The sequence below is a fragment of the Nymphalis io genome, chromosome 18 (assembly GCF_905147045.1).
Source record: "Nymphalis io chromosome 18, ilAglIoxx1.1, whole genome shotgun sequence".
In the NCBI taxonomy this organism is placed as follows: Eukaryota; Metazoa; Arthropoda; class Insecta; order Lepidoptera; family Nymphalidae; genus Nymphalis; species Nymphalis io.
In genome coordinates this window covers 9,061,810-9,080,450 of record NC_065905.1, presented here as the reverse complement: position 1 = coordinate 9,080,450, position 18,641 = coordinate 9,061,810, and the positions used below count along the sequence as shown (strand labels likewise).

At 37.6% G+C, this 18,641-nt stretch overlaps 1 protein-coding gene across 1 annotated transcript; it reads right to left on the bottom strand.

Moving 5' to 3' along the window:
• Positions 1-3,143: 3,143 nt before the first annotated feature.
• On the bottom strand, positions 3,144-18,381 carry LOC126775486 (uncharacterized). The gene is made up of 5 exons (XM_050497463.1): positions 18,120-18,381; positions 17,110-17,207; positions 9,542-9,632; positions 7,594-7,671; positions 3,144-3,238 (listed from the first exon to the last, which is right to left on the bottom strand). Exons 1-5 carry the CDS (start codon positions 18,379-18,381, stop codon positions 3,144-3,146), a joined length of 624 nt encoding a protein of 207 aa, XP_050353420.1.
• Between the last annotated feature and the right edge of the window lie 260 nt (positions 18,382-18,641).

The window sequence follows — 18,641 nt, the reverse complement described above, 5'->3', positions numbered from 1 at the left end:
TAAAACTTTTTATTTCAGGACTAGCCCATATAGTGTTAGTAAAACATATTTTTTAACTTTACAAATTTTAAAATACAATACAATAATAAAAAATAATTACATTTTTTTTTTAGATAATAATATTTATCAATAACAATTTTAAAATTTAATTTAATTTAAATAGTTTTTTAACATTATATTTAAAATTTTATTATTATAATTTAATATAAAATTTTTAATCAAGCAGTTATTTAATTTTAAACAAAAAACCATAAATAAAAATATAAAAATAAAAACAAAGCAATTAATTACAACAATTCTTAAAACTACGTTAGTAATACGTGGGCACGATCCCAGCACCTCCAGAGGGGACTATCCAGCTTTGCAGCCAGTGTGTTGAGGAGTTTATTGGAGCTGTTTAGTAATCTGCTCATAGTGGACGCAGTCCGCTTGCGTATGATCGCATAGTAGTCATCTACACGAGCTTCCGCAAACATTGCCGACGCGCTGCAGTATCGAAGCTTCTTCAATAAAATCCTCAGCTCATTGTTGTACTGAACACGCAGAGCAATGTATGCTCGTCGGGAGTAGTTCTCCCACAGACCGCACGTGTAGAAGGACTGGCAAAAGGCTTTAAATAAAATTAGTTTTACCTGTGCCGTACATCGCGCAAATCTACGTGCTAACATATTGCCTCTAACCGACAAAGCTCTGCGTTCGCGTTCGATATCGCTATCATCATCTAAGCGTTCATTCACAATATGTCCAAGGTATTTGAACTCAGATACTTGTTTCAGAGGAGCCCCACATAGGTGTACATTCGGTGTAAAATTGATGGGTTTGTTTTTTCCTCGAAAGATTAAAATTTCGCTTTTTTTAGCATTATATCTCTTTAGCATATTCCTCGCAGATCTTTATTAATTTTCGAAGACCACTGACTGATGGACTCAGCAGTACCATGTCATCCGCGTAACTAAAGTTGTTCATTGAAACGCCATCTATTGAGCAACCGACACCTGCTCTGCTGAGCCTGTCTATCAGCTTGCTTATGTAGAGATTGAATAGCCTGGGTGACGTCAGCCCCCCCTGTCTCACTCCACATTTCAGCTTGTAAGGATCACTAAACGCTTCACCCCACCTTACCTCGTTACTCTGAACACCATACCAGTACTTTAACAACGATATCAACTCGGGTCTTAAGCTACTTTCTGTTTCAAGTTTCTGCCACAAAACTTCATAGGAAACGAGGTCAAATGCCTTGGACAGATCCAAAAAACACGCAAACACATGTGTTTTTCTATCTGTGTAGTATCTTACAGTTTGCTTGAGACACAGTATTGCACTCTCAGTTGATAGTTCTGACCTAATGTATGTATGTATATTTTTATGTGTGTGTGTATATGTGTGTTGTTTCTTTATTCTATCATTCCACTTCCACATAAGTTCCATATAAGTTCATTCATTTATTGCTGTTTTTTTTTTTTAATTTAAGAGGTAATTGTTCATTACTAATGTGTTATTTTTATATGTTTTATATTATTATTGTATTGTTATAGTTCTTATATTTTCATTTGAGTGTATTTATTGTAGATCAACTGGGTACTGGATACATGGTAGACATACAATGTTAGGTCTAGCAGCATTCATTTTTGCACAAGACTCACTCATATTATGTATCCGAAATTGAGTCTTATTTTGTTACACTTGCATACATGTTGTTAATATTGCATACATGTTGCTAGGGGTTCAGAAAAGGTTATATGGTACATAGCTCTTCTGCCCCCGCGGGCGAATCCCAAAATATATGTTACTTTTTTTTTAATATAAAAAAATTCATTGACTTATTCAGTGTTGTAAATTTGAGTCATTGTTTTATGAAAGTAAACATTAAAATTACCTTCTGATAAAACTATTTACACCAAAACCCTTTTTAAAATATCAATTTCGGAAAACGATATGCGATTTTGTTTTTTTTAATTATTCAAATTAGAGGATACACGCATCAAAATCGAATGCAAGTCAGTTTTTAATAGTAAACGATCGAGACACGATAGCACTGCAATATATATTTTTAAGTGCTGTTTGTTAGCAGTCGACAAGAGTGGTTTGAAGATGAATATTAGAATTGTTTGGAAAAGTGTTTTTAGAACGATTTAACGACCAATAAAAACGGTTTCACGCCAAAACAGAACCATTCATAAATCACAAGCCGTTCAAGATTCGTGGCGAAATTCTTTCATTGATAAAGGAACCATTATTTTTCCGACCCTACATTGTACTGGATATGTCTAAAACCCTATTTGTTATAAAGAAAGAATTCCTTTTACTAGTGTTCGCTAAGTGGTCGAAATCCATGAATATAATCGTTATTAAAAATCTGAGGAAAATTCATACGTTTATCTTATCTTATTTTAAAAATGTACTTATTGATAACATTAAAGCTCGTCAATAAATACCAAACTAACTTATTGGTGTAGGTGGTAGACCTACGTGCATGCACATTTGGGTAGGTACTAATAATAGTCCTCCAGACCGATTTCGGCCATGGCGGCCAATCTCAAGAGAGATAGCCTGCGCAGGACATATTATAGTGCAAAAGTATATGCGCAAACACAGGTGCACTCTCTATTGCCTAACTCTCATAATCCGATGGGACGGTAATCCGATACGACCGGAAAGAGTTCAGGCGCAGGACCAACGGCTTGACGTGCTTTCAGAGGCTCGGGAACTACTTAAAACTTAATAACATGTTATTGGTTGGCCTTACATCTAGCCACTAGACCAACGAGGCAAGTACTACACACTCATCAGATATATCACCGCTAAAAAAGAGCGATATTTAGTATTATTGTGTTCCGGGTTAAAGGGTGAATGAGCCAGTGTAACTACAGACACAAGTGACATTACTTCTTAGTATACAAGGTTGGTGGTGCTTTGGTGATGTAAGCGATGAATATTTCTTTCAGCGCTAATGTCTATGGGTAGCGGTGACTACTTTCTATCATGTAGAACAATTGCCAGTTTGCCTTCCTATTAAAAAAAGGTAGTTAAGTAAAAATAATCTTTAACATAATGGTATAATTTGAAAATGTTTACAAAAAATAATTCTTCAACAATTTCTAAACAAAATTAAGCTTTTATAAACTATATTATCGATTAAAAGATTACTGACATGCCGCTTCGTGCAACAAAATGGCGCGTCTCACGTACCGGAAATGGTAGAAGCTGAAGACAACTACGAAGGAAAAGAAGTAAATAACTGAAATAATAAAAAAAAATACATTTAATATATGTTTATAATTTATTTCTATTGGTAGTGTGCGCAATACGTAGCGAGCAAGCGTGCGGCCCAGGCGCATGAAGCCAGCTTTGGTGCTAGCGCGTGCTGCTCACTCACTCCAACTACCCACCCGTTAACCCACCGTACATGTGCCCACCCACCACACTTTCTTTATATATATTTCACATTAAGTGTGCTTTGTTAGGAAATATAGAAACACTTAAAAAGTTTGCCTTTATTCCCGGACCTAGCAACAACAAACCCACAGGAGGTATCTCTTTAATGGTACCACTTACTCATTTATTAAGCTACCACCAAATATTTTTTTATATTTCTTACAGCGACAATGTCTATAAGCGGTGGTGACCAGTCAGGTAGCATTTGTCAGTCTGTTATTTTTTAATTCAGTTTCTTTGCATTAGCATTATATGTACACAAAGTTATTTTAACTTAAATAATTATTTTAATAGTATACTAATATCGTGACTAAAACGATTTCTATAAATCTTAAGCTAAAAAAGAAGTTTTATTGCACACATAGTTATTTAATCCACGATGACTTGCCCCAGTATTAAAGCTTACATTGCAAGCATTCACTGTGACACTGGCTCACTCACCCTTCAAACCGTAAGACTACAATACGAAGTGGAAACGTGCAGGTACTTCGAGCTAACAAACACTAAACTGGCAGGTATACCAAAAGCACGTACAACACGTCTGTGGCACTACAAGACAAAATTAAAAAAAAGAAAACCAATAATCGATATTTTGATACGTATTATAATACGTTGAAACGAACGACCAGTAATCATACGAAGGCCATAATTAGTTGATGCGTTTTGGTCACAGAGTAAATAATTCATTTTGACGGGCCGGTTGGTGTGGTTGGTAAATACTTGCCTTTCACGTCGAAGTTTGTGGGTTTGATTCCCACCCAGGACAGACATTTGTGTGCATGAACATGTCTGTTTGTCCTGAGTCTGGATGTAATTATCTATATAAGTATGTATTTACAAAAGAAAAGTAGTATATGTAGTATATCAGTTGTCTGGTTTCCATAGTACAAGCTCTGCTTAGTTTGGGATCAGATGGTCGTGTATGAATAATGTCCCAGGATATATTATTAATATTATTTTTGATGAACTTTAAAATTAAACGCAGGTTATGAATACCACGAAACATTATTATAGATTGGGAATATGTAAATCATAATTTTTTATCCCAATCAAATTTTTTTTTATTTATCGGCGAGACTGTGGTGCCGTCATTGATTTAGACTATGAAATTTGAAACGAGAGTGATAGCATACTTTTTGTAGTTATGTCACACTAACGGAACGTCAAACGGGTAGCCATATTTATTTATTTATTTCTTTATTTTTTATTTTTTTTTATATGTCCGGGATGGCAAATGACTCTACTCCACCTGATGGTAAGTGGTAGAAGAATGTTCTGCACTAGCCGTCACCGCCTTGCCGGTCCGCAAGATGCCTCTTCACGCCTCGTTTGAAGGAACCCGGGTTGTAAGAGGAGGGGAACACGTGAGCTGGTAAGGAATTCCATTTTTTGGTAGTGCGACAAAGAAAGGAGTTGCTAAATTTCTTTGTGCGCGATGGAATTGATGTCACAGTTAGGCGGTGACATCGAGAACCAGCTCGCGTGGACTTAAGAAGGAAGGAAGGAAGTAAGTAAACGCTGTAATGTTTATTTATATTTTGTAAATACATTAATTCAATTAATTATTACAGTTTGTATGTATTCCGCTGTCGTTTTGCGAAATACAGTAGGTGATATTTTAAACAAGTCGATATATCGTGGTGACGTCATCGACGCATAAGATGGATGGATACCTAATGTATCTACTGATACGCCTATAAATTTATATTTTTGTTGTTTAGTATGCAAGATATATTTGCTTTTGTGATATTATGAGATTATAAGATACGTCATTTTATTAAATTATGATAGATAGATAGAATATACTTAATATACATATAATATATATATCCAAACACATAAAAATACATACACATACGCACATATTCATAGACATACTTTATCTTTTTATTTCTATTAGTATAAGTACTTATTACTAGATAATATATTGTAAATGCTTTAGTCTTTCTCCTGTTCACTATAAAATTAAATAAATAAATAAATAGTTCCTAACCCAAGAGGGGAACCAGGAGACCCTTAGTACATGGCAACCTAGTTTGGGCTCCTGTCTCCCACATATAATTATATATGAAAAAATAAACATTGTTGTCTGTGGGAGAGAATAAATAAATTTATTATTATTATTACTTTAATGTACACACTAAAAAACTTTGGCGCCCTTATTGATATTAATAACGGATAATAATCGAATCCACTCAGGATATGAGGTAGCTTAACAGCTTAATCGAAACAGATGAACATATACATATTTTTTTATAAATATAAGTATGCGGTCGTGCATATAGGCTATCTAAGTAAGTGATCCCCCATAGACATTGGCGCTGTAAGAATTGACCGTTCCTTATATCGTCAATGCGCTGACAACATGGGCAATCAAGATTTTACGTACTTGTATCTTTAGTTATATTGGATCATTCACCCTACAAACTAGAACATAACCATTCTAGAATGTTATCGATATTACTACTTATTTATACTGCTAAAATCCAGTGCTGGGCTATGGCCTCGAAAGGGAGTGGCCATAGCCCAGCACTGCGACATTCACAGGCTGTTGTTTTTTACTAATTAAAAATAAACTTTGATGCCACTTCTAATAACACATGGTCTATGGTGACGAAGTCCGATTGAGTCGGCACTGATTCATTTTCAATCTCGTAATGAAGTTTTCATATGAATGGATATTATATCCTGTTATGTAATATGAAACACTTATTGACGGAAAACATTCATTTATTAACTGCATTCGTATTTCTTATATACTTTGCTTGCTAATATTCAATCGATTTTATTCAACATTTTAATAATATATATTTGAAACTGCACCACTGAATTTTCATGTGCTTTATTTATGTTTACAATTAATCTCGTACTTGATGGTGAAGAAAAACATCGCAAGGAAACCTGAATGTGTCTAGTTTCACTGATATTTTGCCATATGTGTATTCCACCAACCCACATTGGAGCGTGGTGGAATATGATCCAAATCTTCCCCTCAAAAAAAAGGAGTTAACAAATAACGCAAATACACCCACAACAATATTTTAGGTAGATTTGCGTAAAATCACCAGGTATGTACCACCTCGTTTTTTTTAAATATATAGGCTAGCGCTTGAATGTTATCACACCTGATGGAAAGTGAAGATGGAGCGTGCGTCAAAGGTGGAGCGTGCTTGCTTGGAAGATGCCTATTCACTCTAGACTTGAAGAATCAGATGTTCTACCAATACACAGCGATACAAGGTGCGGCGTTTTTTCACGCCACAACAACTGTGCCTGTTATACAAAACACAGGTACGGTCTTGCGTTGAATATTGCTCGCACCTTTGGGATGGCTCCGCTAAGTACCTACTGGAGGCCTTGGACCGGTTGCAGCGACGTGCAGTACGCATTATTGGTGACGTAAAGGTCACAAACACCCTTGAACCTTTACAATTGCGTCGCGAGATAGCAGCACTGAGCGCTTTCTATCGACTGTATTACGGCGAGTGCTCTGAGGAATTATTCTCTCTAATTCCTGCTTCCCCCTTCCTTCTTAAGTCCACGCGAGCTGGTTCTCGATGTCACCGCCTAACTGTGACATCAATTCCATCGCGCACAAAGAAATTTGGCAACTCCTTTCTTTGTCGCACTACCAAAAAATGGAATTCCTTACCAGCTCACGTGTTCCCCTCCTCTTACAACCTGGGTTCCTTCAAACGAGGCGTGAAGAGGCATCTTGCGGGCTGGCAAGGCGGTGACGGCTAGTACAGAACATTCTTCCCGACTGTACTGGCCGTCGTCGCGTTTGGACTCTACTACCACTTACCATCAGGTGGAGTAGAGTCATTTGCCATCCCGGACATATAAAAAAAAAAAACTTAGTATTGCTGCGTTCCGGTTTGAAGGGTAAGTGAGCAGTGTAAATACAGGCACAAGAGACATAACATCGTCATTCCCAAGGTTGGTGGCGCATTGGCGATGTTAAGTATGATTAATATTTCTTGCATCGCCGATGTCCATGGGCGGTGGTGACCGCTTAACATCAGGTGGCCCATTTTCCCGTACACCTACCTATAACATAAAAATAAATCTGACTGCGCCACCACCATCACGCGGGCAAAGTCGCGGGCTTAAATTAGTACTTAGTAAAGCAAAACACTAATTAATATAATAACATACCAGCACCGAGGAATGTAAAAAGTCCAGTAACACACGCTAAATTAGCGAGCCTATGTTGTTCATCTTTTATTTTCGGAGCTAAAATAAAAAAAAAAAAACATTACTTAGTAAGATTATTTATACTAATATTATAAAACCTATTTGTCTGTCCAGCATAGTTTCACGGCTAAACCACTGGCCCGATTTTGATGAAATTTCGTATAAAACAAGCTTGGACCTTAAGGAAGGAAATATGCTATACAAGCACTTCCTATAAATACCTGAACAGATTTGTATGCATTCAATTATTTATTCAGGGCAATCGTGCTTACTTTTATTATAAATGAAATTTTAATATATTAATATTCAAGTAATTTTTTATAGGTTGCGACTTGTTTTTTATTAATTTTAATGCAAGAAAAATGCGGTCGACACGTCCGCCAACCTTGAACCATCGGAATCGATGTTTATTAAGAGAATATTTATAATTAAAGGAAAATATATATTTGATAAACAAAACACGTATCCCGCTTTTATCTTTCGTCTTTTCTTAATGAACCGGTGGTAGATTTGTAGAGAAATGGTTATGCTTCTTTGTTATGATAATTAAAGAAAAATGAGATTTATGATGAGAAAAAAATCCCGCTGAGCTTCTTTCTTTCCAAATCGGTGATTTTTAACGTGATTTTTTAATCATTAAGAAAATGTTAAATAAAGATTATCAATTTTGAATTGAATTATTATTTCTGATCATACATGAAGTTCAATTTGATTCATCATCACCTAAATGTATTCCAGCTTTGATTAAACGTAAACGACTGTACATTGTTTTATATATTTGATTTCGTTTACGTAGCGTTAGTTCAAAATTGAATGAACTATTTGTCAAACAAGAAGAGCTAACGCAATCAATAAACCAATGCAGTAACTAGTATTCATACCTTGTGAAAATAATCAACGTTTACCATCAAGAATTTACATTTTGTGGCGCATGGAAAATTTTATATTTTAATCTATCGGGCAGAGATGGTCTAGTGGTTAGAACGCGTGAATCTTAAGCGATGATCATGGGTTCAAACCCTACTTAATTTTAATGTGCCTTGTATTTATATATCTCGTGTTTGGCGGTGACGGAAAACATCATGAGGGAACCTGCATGTGTTTAATTTCACTGAAATTCTGCCATATGTGTATTCTACCAACCCGCATTGAAGCAGCGTGGTGGAATAAGTTCCAAGCCCTATCCTCAAAAAAAGGAGAGGAAGCCTTAGCCCAGCAGTGGGACATTCACAGGCTGTTACTGTTACTGTACTGTTACCACCACGAGACGAGTTATAACTCTTCTTTATGGAGGTTTAAGAATTTATTCTCAAAAAAGACAGATTCACTTACATGAGAACAGTATGATAAATGTAAAGATGACAAAAAATATATTCGCCTTATAGATACTTAGTTAACGGAATGTAATATAGTAAAATAGATGTGTGTATTTTAATCGGTACAAAAGTGGGTATTCTCTAAAATATATTTTATCATCTTTATTAGCCAATCGTTCACTGCTGAATATTGTAAGATGTGTCAAAGGTCCCAGCTCGCATCCAGTCAGCATTGGGACATTCACAGGCTATTACTTAATGAAGCCTCCTCGACTTCAGATACTAACTACTTTTAAGAAAACTTTCTATGGGAAAACAGAAATTTTGTTTTTGTATGTCATCAATGAGAAATTGGAATAATATAAAATTAATTTAAATGGTTTTTTTTTGTAAATCATCATCATTATTAAAATTTGTCTACAGCTTATAGATTCAAAATATTAACTACCAATTTCAAGGTCATATCCACTTCGCAGCGAAAGTTTAAAAGTCTGAAGAACTTTATGGCCTTAAAAACGTGAATTAAGCCGCGGGAGACTACTAAAACTAGTTGTTTATATTTAAGCAATAATTTAAAGAAGTAAGAACCTCACCATCTTTAAAACGCACACAGGCTCTGCCTATCTTAGCGAGCGCTAAAGACACTATTCCCAGCCAGACCATCGTAGCTACAAGTAGATAGACCTGAAAAAAAAAATAGTTAAAATTAAACAGAAGTTTCATATAAACTTATATTATAATACAAAACTGGCTCCGCCAGTAAAGATATAAAGGTCAAACAAGTTTCTGATCTCGTGAAAACCACTCAGTTGATTAAATTAATAGAGATGGGGTTGCTAGAGTAAAATAAAAAAAATATCAATCATAGGAAATGAAAAAAAACGTGTAAGTTAGGTAGTGAAATATAGTTTCGTTAATAAATGTATTTTTTTTATTATTACAACATTTAAAAGCAACGAAGTATTAGCGGCACGCACAGAAGTAAACAGCGGTGGGTTGAGGAGGCATGAAGGCGTAAGAGCGTTATGCCGTTGAGTTATTCTTACCGCGAGGCTCATGACTAGATGAATCACAATAAAAAAAAATTAGAATTGATATAAAAAATGAGATTAGTAACGCCATCTATTGCCAACTAGCTGTAACTGCAATAAGTGTCATTATTTTTCTAGAATCATCGATACGTCATTGAAAACCGAATTAGTTAACTAATCTAATTCGAATTCGAAGTAGTCCATTACACCGTATTAATCTGACATACCAACGTCCAAATAATTTCAATTCAAATAATTTTAGTGGTATTCAGTTTGATTTAGTTTGACAATGTTGTCAATCAGAGAGCGCAATTCGTACAATCCTCTTTGGTGATAACTGAGTTTATGATATCACACAGTAAGGAAAATGTATAATTTCTCTCCTGGGCTTCAGATCTATCCTTATTGAAACCGAAATATTAACGACAGTTATATTGTGTATATAATATCTATATATATATAAAATCTGTGTGAATAAAAAAATTAGTAGCCGGAGTGCTCTTGCTACTAATATAGCTTGGCTATCCAAAATGGCTGGCAAAATGTCGTCGGTGCAAAGAAGGACATAGTATGCCTTACACCTGCCGCCCCCCCTTCACACGCTAGTGGAAACTATTTAAAAAAACGTGCATACTTACGGCTCACAGAAATTAAATAAATTAAATTTATTTTAATATACAAAAAAGATATGTTTTGTTGTATGTATGTAAATATGTATTTATTTATGTATATATAAAATCTACGTGACCAGTTCGTCTCGAGAAGATGTATTTTTAGTCCAATAAGCTATTTGTATCTTGACTTAAATTTACAAGGGTCTGAAAATGTATAAGGAATCTCCTAAGCCTATTATTAGATATTAAAGGTGAAATTTATGAAGGATCAGATTATCTGAAGGTATTCGCTTTGACATTGTAATTTAATAAGAATTTCTTAATAAATGCTTACGCATCATAAATAATACTTGACGATAAATTTCTTTCGTCTAGGGATTATTCGTTTTGGTTAGAAATAGATTACATAACATTTTTTTTTATATTCGGCGAAAGGGCAAATGACTACTCCACCTGACGGTAAGTGGTAGTAGAGTCCAAGCGCGAATACGGCCAGTACAGACGGGAAAAACGTTCTGCACTAGCCGCCTTCACCTTTACGCCTCGTTTGAAGGAACCCGGGTTGTAAGAGGAGGGGAACACATGAGCTAGTAAGGAATTCCATTTTTTGGAAGTGCGACAAAGAAAGGATTTGCCAAATTTCTTTGTTTGCGATGGAATTGATGTCACAGTTAGGCAGTGACTTCGAGAACCAGCTCGCGTGGACTTAAGAAGGAAGGGGGAAGCAGGAATTAGAGAGAATAATTCCTCAGAGCACTCGCCGTGATACAGTCGATAGAAAGCGCTCAGTGCTGCTATCTCACGACGTAATTGTAAAGGTTCAAGGGTGTTTGTAACCTTAGCGTCGCCAATAATGCGCACTGCACGTCGCTGCAACCGGTCCAAGGCCTCCAGTAAGTACTTAGCGGAGCCATCCCAAAGGTGCGAGCAATATTCCACAGCAGGCTGTTGTGGCGTGAAAAAACGCCGCACCTAGTTCAGAACTCCGAGTTTCCGTGAAGCTGTTTTTATAACAGCCTCGATGTAATCCCTTGGACTAGGGTCGCAGCGAATGTCAATCGCCAGCATGGCGATTTTGATTTGTATCACCAGCGGAGTACCACAAAGGGAGGGAAGAGGGGAAAATGCTGACTTTTTCGCTGTGAGAGCGCATACCTGTGTTTTCTTGGCATTAAACTCAACAAGATTATCAGAGCCTTATTTGGCGAGAAGCTCTAATGTCCTATCGAGTTCAATGACAAGATCCCTCCGCCTCTCCTCAATTTCCACTCGCCCAGCCACTGCGCGTCCGTGGTATCCACCATGCACTGTACTATCGTCTGCATAGCAATGTATGTTCCCAAGAAAGAGCATATCATTGATATGCAAAAGAAAGAGTGTGGGAGATAGCACAGATCCCTGGGGGACCCCAGCATTCACTACATAGAATTGTGAAGCGCAACCATCAACTAAAACACGAAGGCTACGCTTGTGTAGGAAGCTATTATATTAGTTTCTTGTTAGTTCTTATTTGTTGAATCTATATTCCGAACCGGTGCTAGCTTTAATCTTGTTACATGATGATTGTAAGATGTTAATAAACATAACATGATTGAATAAATACTTTTTTTAATCTTGTTTTTGAATAACAAACTGACAAACTAACTCGCTTTCGCATTCATAATATTAGTTACTATAAATAAGTATCTAAACAATTTATTAACTAAGATCCATAATAATTATTGAATGTCAAAGCTGTCCAACTTGATAGTTGAAAGGTATTGAGCACTTTATTAGTGAATTGATCAAATTAATTATTTGACAATAATTAACGTATAACAATAAATTACACATGTACACCTCTACAACACACATATAAAATATAAATATATTATATAATTATAGAGTATAAGATTACGTATAGATAATAATTATTATTTTTATAGAGATAATAATGAATTAATTACTATTCACTACTAATAAACCAAATAGCTTGGAGCCATATATTTTTATTTTTACTTAATAATATGTAGGCGGACTGGCAAATGAGCCACTGAGTAATAAGTCACAAGCGCCCATAAAATTTGACGTTTTACTATTGGCTGTCTCGCTCACATCGCCAATGTCACTTGTGCCTGTAATTACACTGGCTCATTCACTTTTGTTTTTTAAAATGATATATCAAAACTAATCTAATTCGAAGTTGTCGATTACATCGTATTAATCTGAAATACCAACGTCCAAATATTCAAATCATTTCTGTGGTATTCAGTTTGATTAAGTTTTACAATGTTGTCAATCAGAGAGCGCAATTCATACAATCCTCTTTGATGATAACTGAAGTTATGATATCACACAGTAAAGAAAATGAATAATTTCCTTCTTAGGCTTCAGATCTATCCTTATTGAATTCGAAATTTAGTCATGCTTTGACTGTGAATTTAGTTTTCTAATAATTGGGCTATCATAATTTTATAGAATAGGAAGGCGGACGAGAATATGGGCCACCTGATGGTCAGTGGTCACCAAACGCCCTTAGACATTGGCATTGTAAGAAATGTCAACCATCGCTTACATATCCAATGCGCCACCAACCTGGCTGAGTGGGTGGTACCTACCCAGACGAGCTTGCACAAAGCTCTACCACCAGTAATAATAGCCAAACCTGGTAAAAAAATGCAGACACATTTAAATAACTTTGATATAAACTAAAGATAAGATACACCAAAGGCGCATGTGGTGATACAAATATATTTGAATAAAAAGATGTAGACTGTCTTTGGAAACCCCTCGGCTTTATCATGACATTGGTACAAGTGACATAAAATCTTAGTTTCCAAGGTTGGTGGCATTTTTTTTTGAATATGAAAAGACCTATATGGTGTCCTGTATGTTCTTACAATGAAGGTGGAAGAGTAGATGACCCACTTGATGGTAAGTCACCATCGTACATCGTCGTTCAGAAATTTGCGCCGTAAGAAATATGGTTTACCATTCCTCACATCACGGAGTAAAGGAAAGAAAGGACACCATACAGATCTTCTCATCTTTCGAAAACAAAATCAACAAAGCCAAACATGACAGAGATATGTTGAGTAGGTAAGGTGAAAATGATATAATAGCTTTTTATAAAAAATAGAAAAAAAGTTATATAAAAATATAAATTAGTCCAATAAATCCTATATATATAGGCCTCTGCATCTTTGACAGATGATTTAAGCGGCATCGCGAAGGCACTTGCGTTCATGACTGAAAAGACCAATGCGAGAGAGGATCCTCCGGCCGCACTTCCGACAAGTGTATGCGCCCCCAGATGGGCGGGGGTTTGAAACCCGCTCATGACGCCTAGTGCGTTTTTCTTTTAGTAGTTTAAACCAGTCATTGTCATGCTTTGATTGACCTTCGTGAATAAGGCGTCGCCACTTGACACGGTCCTCTGCCAGTTCCTCCCATCGATTGCTAGTGATGTTAAACGCAATCATATCACGCTTAGCGCAATCTTTGTAACGGAGCATAGGCCGCCCAACAGACCTCTTCGCATCCACAACCTCTCCCAGTAGTATTTGCCTTGGAAGACGGGTCTGCTCCATTCGATGCACGTGTCCCAGCCACCGTAACCGTTTTTTTTGAGAATGGCCATGATGCTAGGCAGCTGTGCCTCGCCTAGAACAGACTCGTTTGTCACGCGATCCTGCCATGTGATGCCCAGAATGTTCCGAAGACAGCGCAAGTGAAATATGTTTAGTCGGCGTTCTTGTTTTGCGTACGTTGTCCACGTTGCTGCTCCATACAAGAGTGTGCTTAGGACACATGATTGGTAAACAAGCATTTTCGTTTTTACCGTAAGGTGTCTGTTATCCCAAGCCTTTGAACAGAGCCTCCCGAACGTAGAGGCTGCTTTGCCGATGCGGAAGTCGATCTCTGCATCAAGCGAGAGATTGCTCGACAAATGCGACCCAAGGTAGCAAAATTTGTTAACCACCTGTAAAGGTGCGCCGTTAAGCGAGATGACTGGTTGCTCTAAACATCCTTGCTCTAAAATAACGGTCTTCTTGCAGTTTATGGACATTGAAAAGAGGTCGCACGCTCTGGCAAATTTGTCCATTAGACTCTGGAGTTGAGCTTGGTCATGAGCAACGAAGGCAGCGTCGTCAGCGAAGAGGAGACTATCTACAAATAGGTCCTCCCTGTAGCGTTTGGACTTGAGCATTGAGTATACCCTTGTAGTATTCTACCCATCTTGCCATCTGACGGGTGCTGTCTGTTATAACAGAACCTTCGGTTTCCTTGAGAGGTGCCGTCTTTTTTGGAGTAGGTCCAAGCGCTCTTTTGATGCCCGCGTACACCCCGCCAATATCCCCCGCGTTTGCGCACGCTTGGATGCTTTGGCAAAGCTCTGTCCAATACGCATTTACAAAGAAGCGCATGCTACGCTGGAGTGAGGCTTTTGCCTTCGTGAGATCTTTACGCGTCGCATCGCAAGGGTTAAGGCGAAAATTTAAAGCGGCTTGGCGTTTCGAGTCAATCAAGGGAAGTAAGTGCTCCTCGTTTTCTTGAAACCAGTCGTAAGATTTTACCTTTTGATAGCCAAAAATCTTGCCTGCAGTGTCAGTGAGAAGAGACTTGACTTTTTCCCATTCGACTCGCGCTGATGCCGTACTATCCCAAGTTGCAACTTCTTCGCGGACGAGTTCCCCAAATGACTCCACTACTCCCATGTCACGAGTCTTGAAAAGATTTATCTTTTTTCGACCGAGTGGCTTGGAAGAATGGACTCTTCTAGGGACAAGTCGGACTTTAGTAGCAACGAGGCTGTGATCGGTGTCGCAATCGGCACTGTGAAACGCCCGCGTGTGGAGCGTTTCCCGTAGATCCCTCCTTCTTGTAAGAGCAAGGTCTAATTGGTGCCAGTGCTTAGATCGAGGGTGCATCCACGAGACTTTCCGCATCATTTTGCCTTTAAAAAAGGTGTTGGTAACACACAGCTGGTGCCTTGAGCAAAACTCCAACAGTCGTTGTCCGTTGTCGTTAAGCTTGCCTATGCCGTGTGCACCGAGGCATTCAGGCCAGGCTGATGTGCCCTGACCGACGCGGGCATTAAAGTCACCCAAAATATGCAGTCTGTCAGTTGGATTCACCCTGCGCACTGTCTCATCGAGCTGGCCGTAGAATTGATCCTTGGTCTCAGGTTTTGAACTAAGCGTCGGTGCGTAAGCGGAAATTAGCGTGACAAAGCCGCTTTTTGTGTTTAGACGCAAGACCATAATCCGCTCGGAAACGCCTACAGGTGTCTCTATGGCGTTGATAAGATGGTTTCGAACCGCGAAACCTACACCATGCTCTCGTGTTTCCAAGGAACTCTTGCCCTTCCAGTAAAAAGTGTAGTTAGCTTCACGCAAAGACCCTTCGTCTTCAGTTCTGGTCTCTTGTAAGGCTACAATATCGATATTGAGCCTTTTAAGCTCCACGTCGATACTGTAAGTTTTGCGCAGTTTTTGGGCGCAATCAGAGCTTCCGTAGGTGTTCGGGAAGCCTGTCCTCATCGTTCGGACATTCCATGTCGCAAAGCGCATGTAAGCAGCGTTGGTGTGGGTTTTGAGATTTCTGTTTCTTTGAGCAGGTGGTTAATGTCACAGCGTCAACGTCTAGCTGTAAGGCTTGTGTTCCGTTCACCCAGGCGGAACAAGTTAACGCTGAGGCGGATCAGTACCTTACTGATCGGGGGCTGCCCGACTTAAAGCAGGCGGTAACTGATCAATGGATCTACGATGGATCCTCCTACTGTCAAGAGTGGCCCCTGGCGTCCGCACTTACGCCTATTCGTGCTGACTTATAACCGGTGACTGCCACTCTCCGTGTTGTTTTCCACCTGCAAGACAGGTGAGCGAAGTGTCCTCTCCGTGGATGCTGCTACGCCTGGGCCAGGCGACTTTATGGCAACACGGGCTTGCCCAGTACCCATGCCACCCTCTCCTCCTCCCCAGCAGGATCCGCAGGAATGACGAGTCAATACGTGTGGTGCTGGTTTGGCCGCAGGTGACTGGCTTACGCCTAAACGGAGGCACCGCTCCGGGTTTAATATTAGTTTTCCTTCTTCTTTGGCGTGACGCTGGGATAATTTTGGGAAACAACGTATCAAGGAGAGGGGTGAGGATACTGTGATCACGGAAGATACAGGAATGTGACACTAGTAGCTAGAGCAGTCCGGGGTCGCGTACCCGTAGTGATTCGAACCAGCTATCGGACAGATAACTGGTAGATCCACCCTCTGGACAAAATAATAAATATAAATAATAAATCCTAACTAATATGATAAATAATATTAAAAATACTAATATTAAAATTGTTATCTAGAACTAAAATGCTATGGCTGTTGCGCCTTTAGTTACTCTGGTAATGGGTGCAAAAACGGGATGACATATTCAAAATTTTTTATGTAATGCGATAATTTTGATATGATATTTAAATTTCGAATAAAAGAATGGCCACCTAAATCATTGAAATTGTAGTCGGAATGATCGAATTAAACACACTAACCAGCATCGCTCGACAGTTTTCAGTGAGCGCCACAATGATCAATAGCACACCAGCGCCGGTGACACCACTCAGCACAGACCCAGTAGCCATACTCATAACTAAACAGATAGAGGTTGTGTAAAGAAGGCTACCTGATGGTGATCACCATTACCCAAAGGAATCAATACATGTCTCTTGTGCTCGTTATAACCTGGTTAACATCTTATCCAAGTCAGTAGCAGCATAATTTTTTGCTGTTTAGTGGTAGAATTTATTATTTAACATATTTAACAATTTTTCATATAGACATTTCTTTTCTTTCTTAATTTAGTTTATCGATTTTATTAGTTTCCGATGACTAAGCCAAATCTATAAAAAGCAGTAGATAAAACAAAAGAAATTTAATTTAAATTTCCATAGCATCAATGAAAAATAGACAAGGATTTATTTATTAATAAATAATTATGAAATTGCCATGTGATTATATTTATTATAAAAGAGCAAATATTAAAGGGAGTTTTGTTGGTAAAGAGTTGGATTTATGTTAATCATCAATGATCATCGATCGATCGATCGATGTCACCAAACCCAGTGTGCCTCCACACCGTGAGGTGAGTTTGGTGACGGGGATACTACTCAAAAGTATTCCAAGGAATATTGACGTCGGGAGAAAAATCTGTCAAATCTTTTTTTCAAAGTAACAGTTCCGTTACATAGAACACTGACTTACAATCACTGAAATTATAGCAATTGTATTATGATAATAGCTTATTCTATATACTTAACATATTAATATATAAAAAGCTCAATAGATAAAGGATATTATCATACGCAAGTTTATAAAAAGCTTGGAGTTAGTATTTGTCGATTTTCATACAGGATACATAAATGAAATTTTGTATATAATTGATGGAAAAACAGTTCTCGGTAATTTAATTTTTCACTTCACATTACAATTGATCTTGCAAAATGGCGATTCAAATTTACTTGTATAACCTATATTAATGGAGTATTACATTTTATATCCTTACATTGTGTGCGTGGAGTCTGATGCATATCGTCGTACTGCTTGCCATGTGTTAGAACGATCGTCAACAGAACAGATCCAACTAAAACTTGCGAGAACGCAATTAACAAGACGCCGGGGAATAGATTGCATACCCCGCAGCAACTCTCGAAGTGGCATCCTGGCTTGTGGACAGCGAAATGGACCGGGATGTGAGACGATGTACTTATACTGCGTGGTCTTTTATCGCTTGATTTTGTTCCATCTGCAGTTATGCTTTTTAACATATTTGTTGATAGACGAATGACAAGAAATATTTGACATACGAAGTAAATAAAAAAATTGACGTGAAATATGTACTTGGCCAGCATTAAAATCTTAATTTTTTACACTTATATAGTTTATTATTGTTTTTATACCAAAAAATTTAAAACCAAAAAGTAATTATTATCTAGCCATATTAAGTTTATATATCATCATTCTTTAATGAGATATATATATATATATATCTTTAATAACAATAACAAAGATTAACAATAAAAAAATA

Bases quoted from the DNA above. Each gene is read 5' to 3' on its own strand.
- LOC126775486 (XM_050497463.1), bottom strand. From the start codon at position 18,381: ATGTTAAAAAGCATAACTGCAGATGGAACAAAATCAAGCGATAAAAGA. The intron at 7,672-9,541 runs GTGAGGTTCTTA...TTTTTATTTTAG, and splicing joins CTGTGTGCGTTTTAAAGATG to CTCCGAAAATAAAAGATGAA. The intron at 3,239-7,593 runs GTATGTTATTAT...TTATTATTTCAG, and splicing joins TTTTACATTCCTCGGTGCTG to TTATTTACTTCTTTTCCTTC.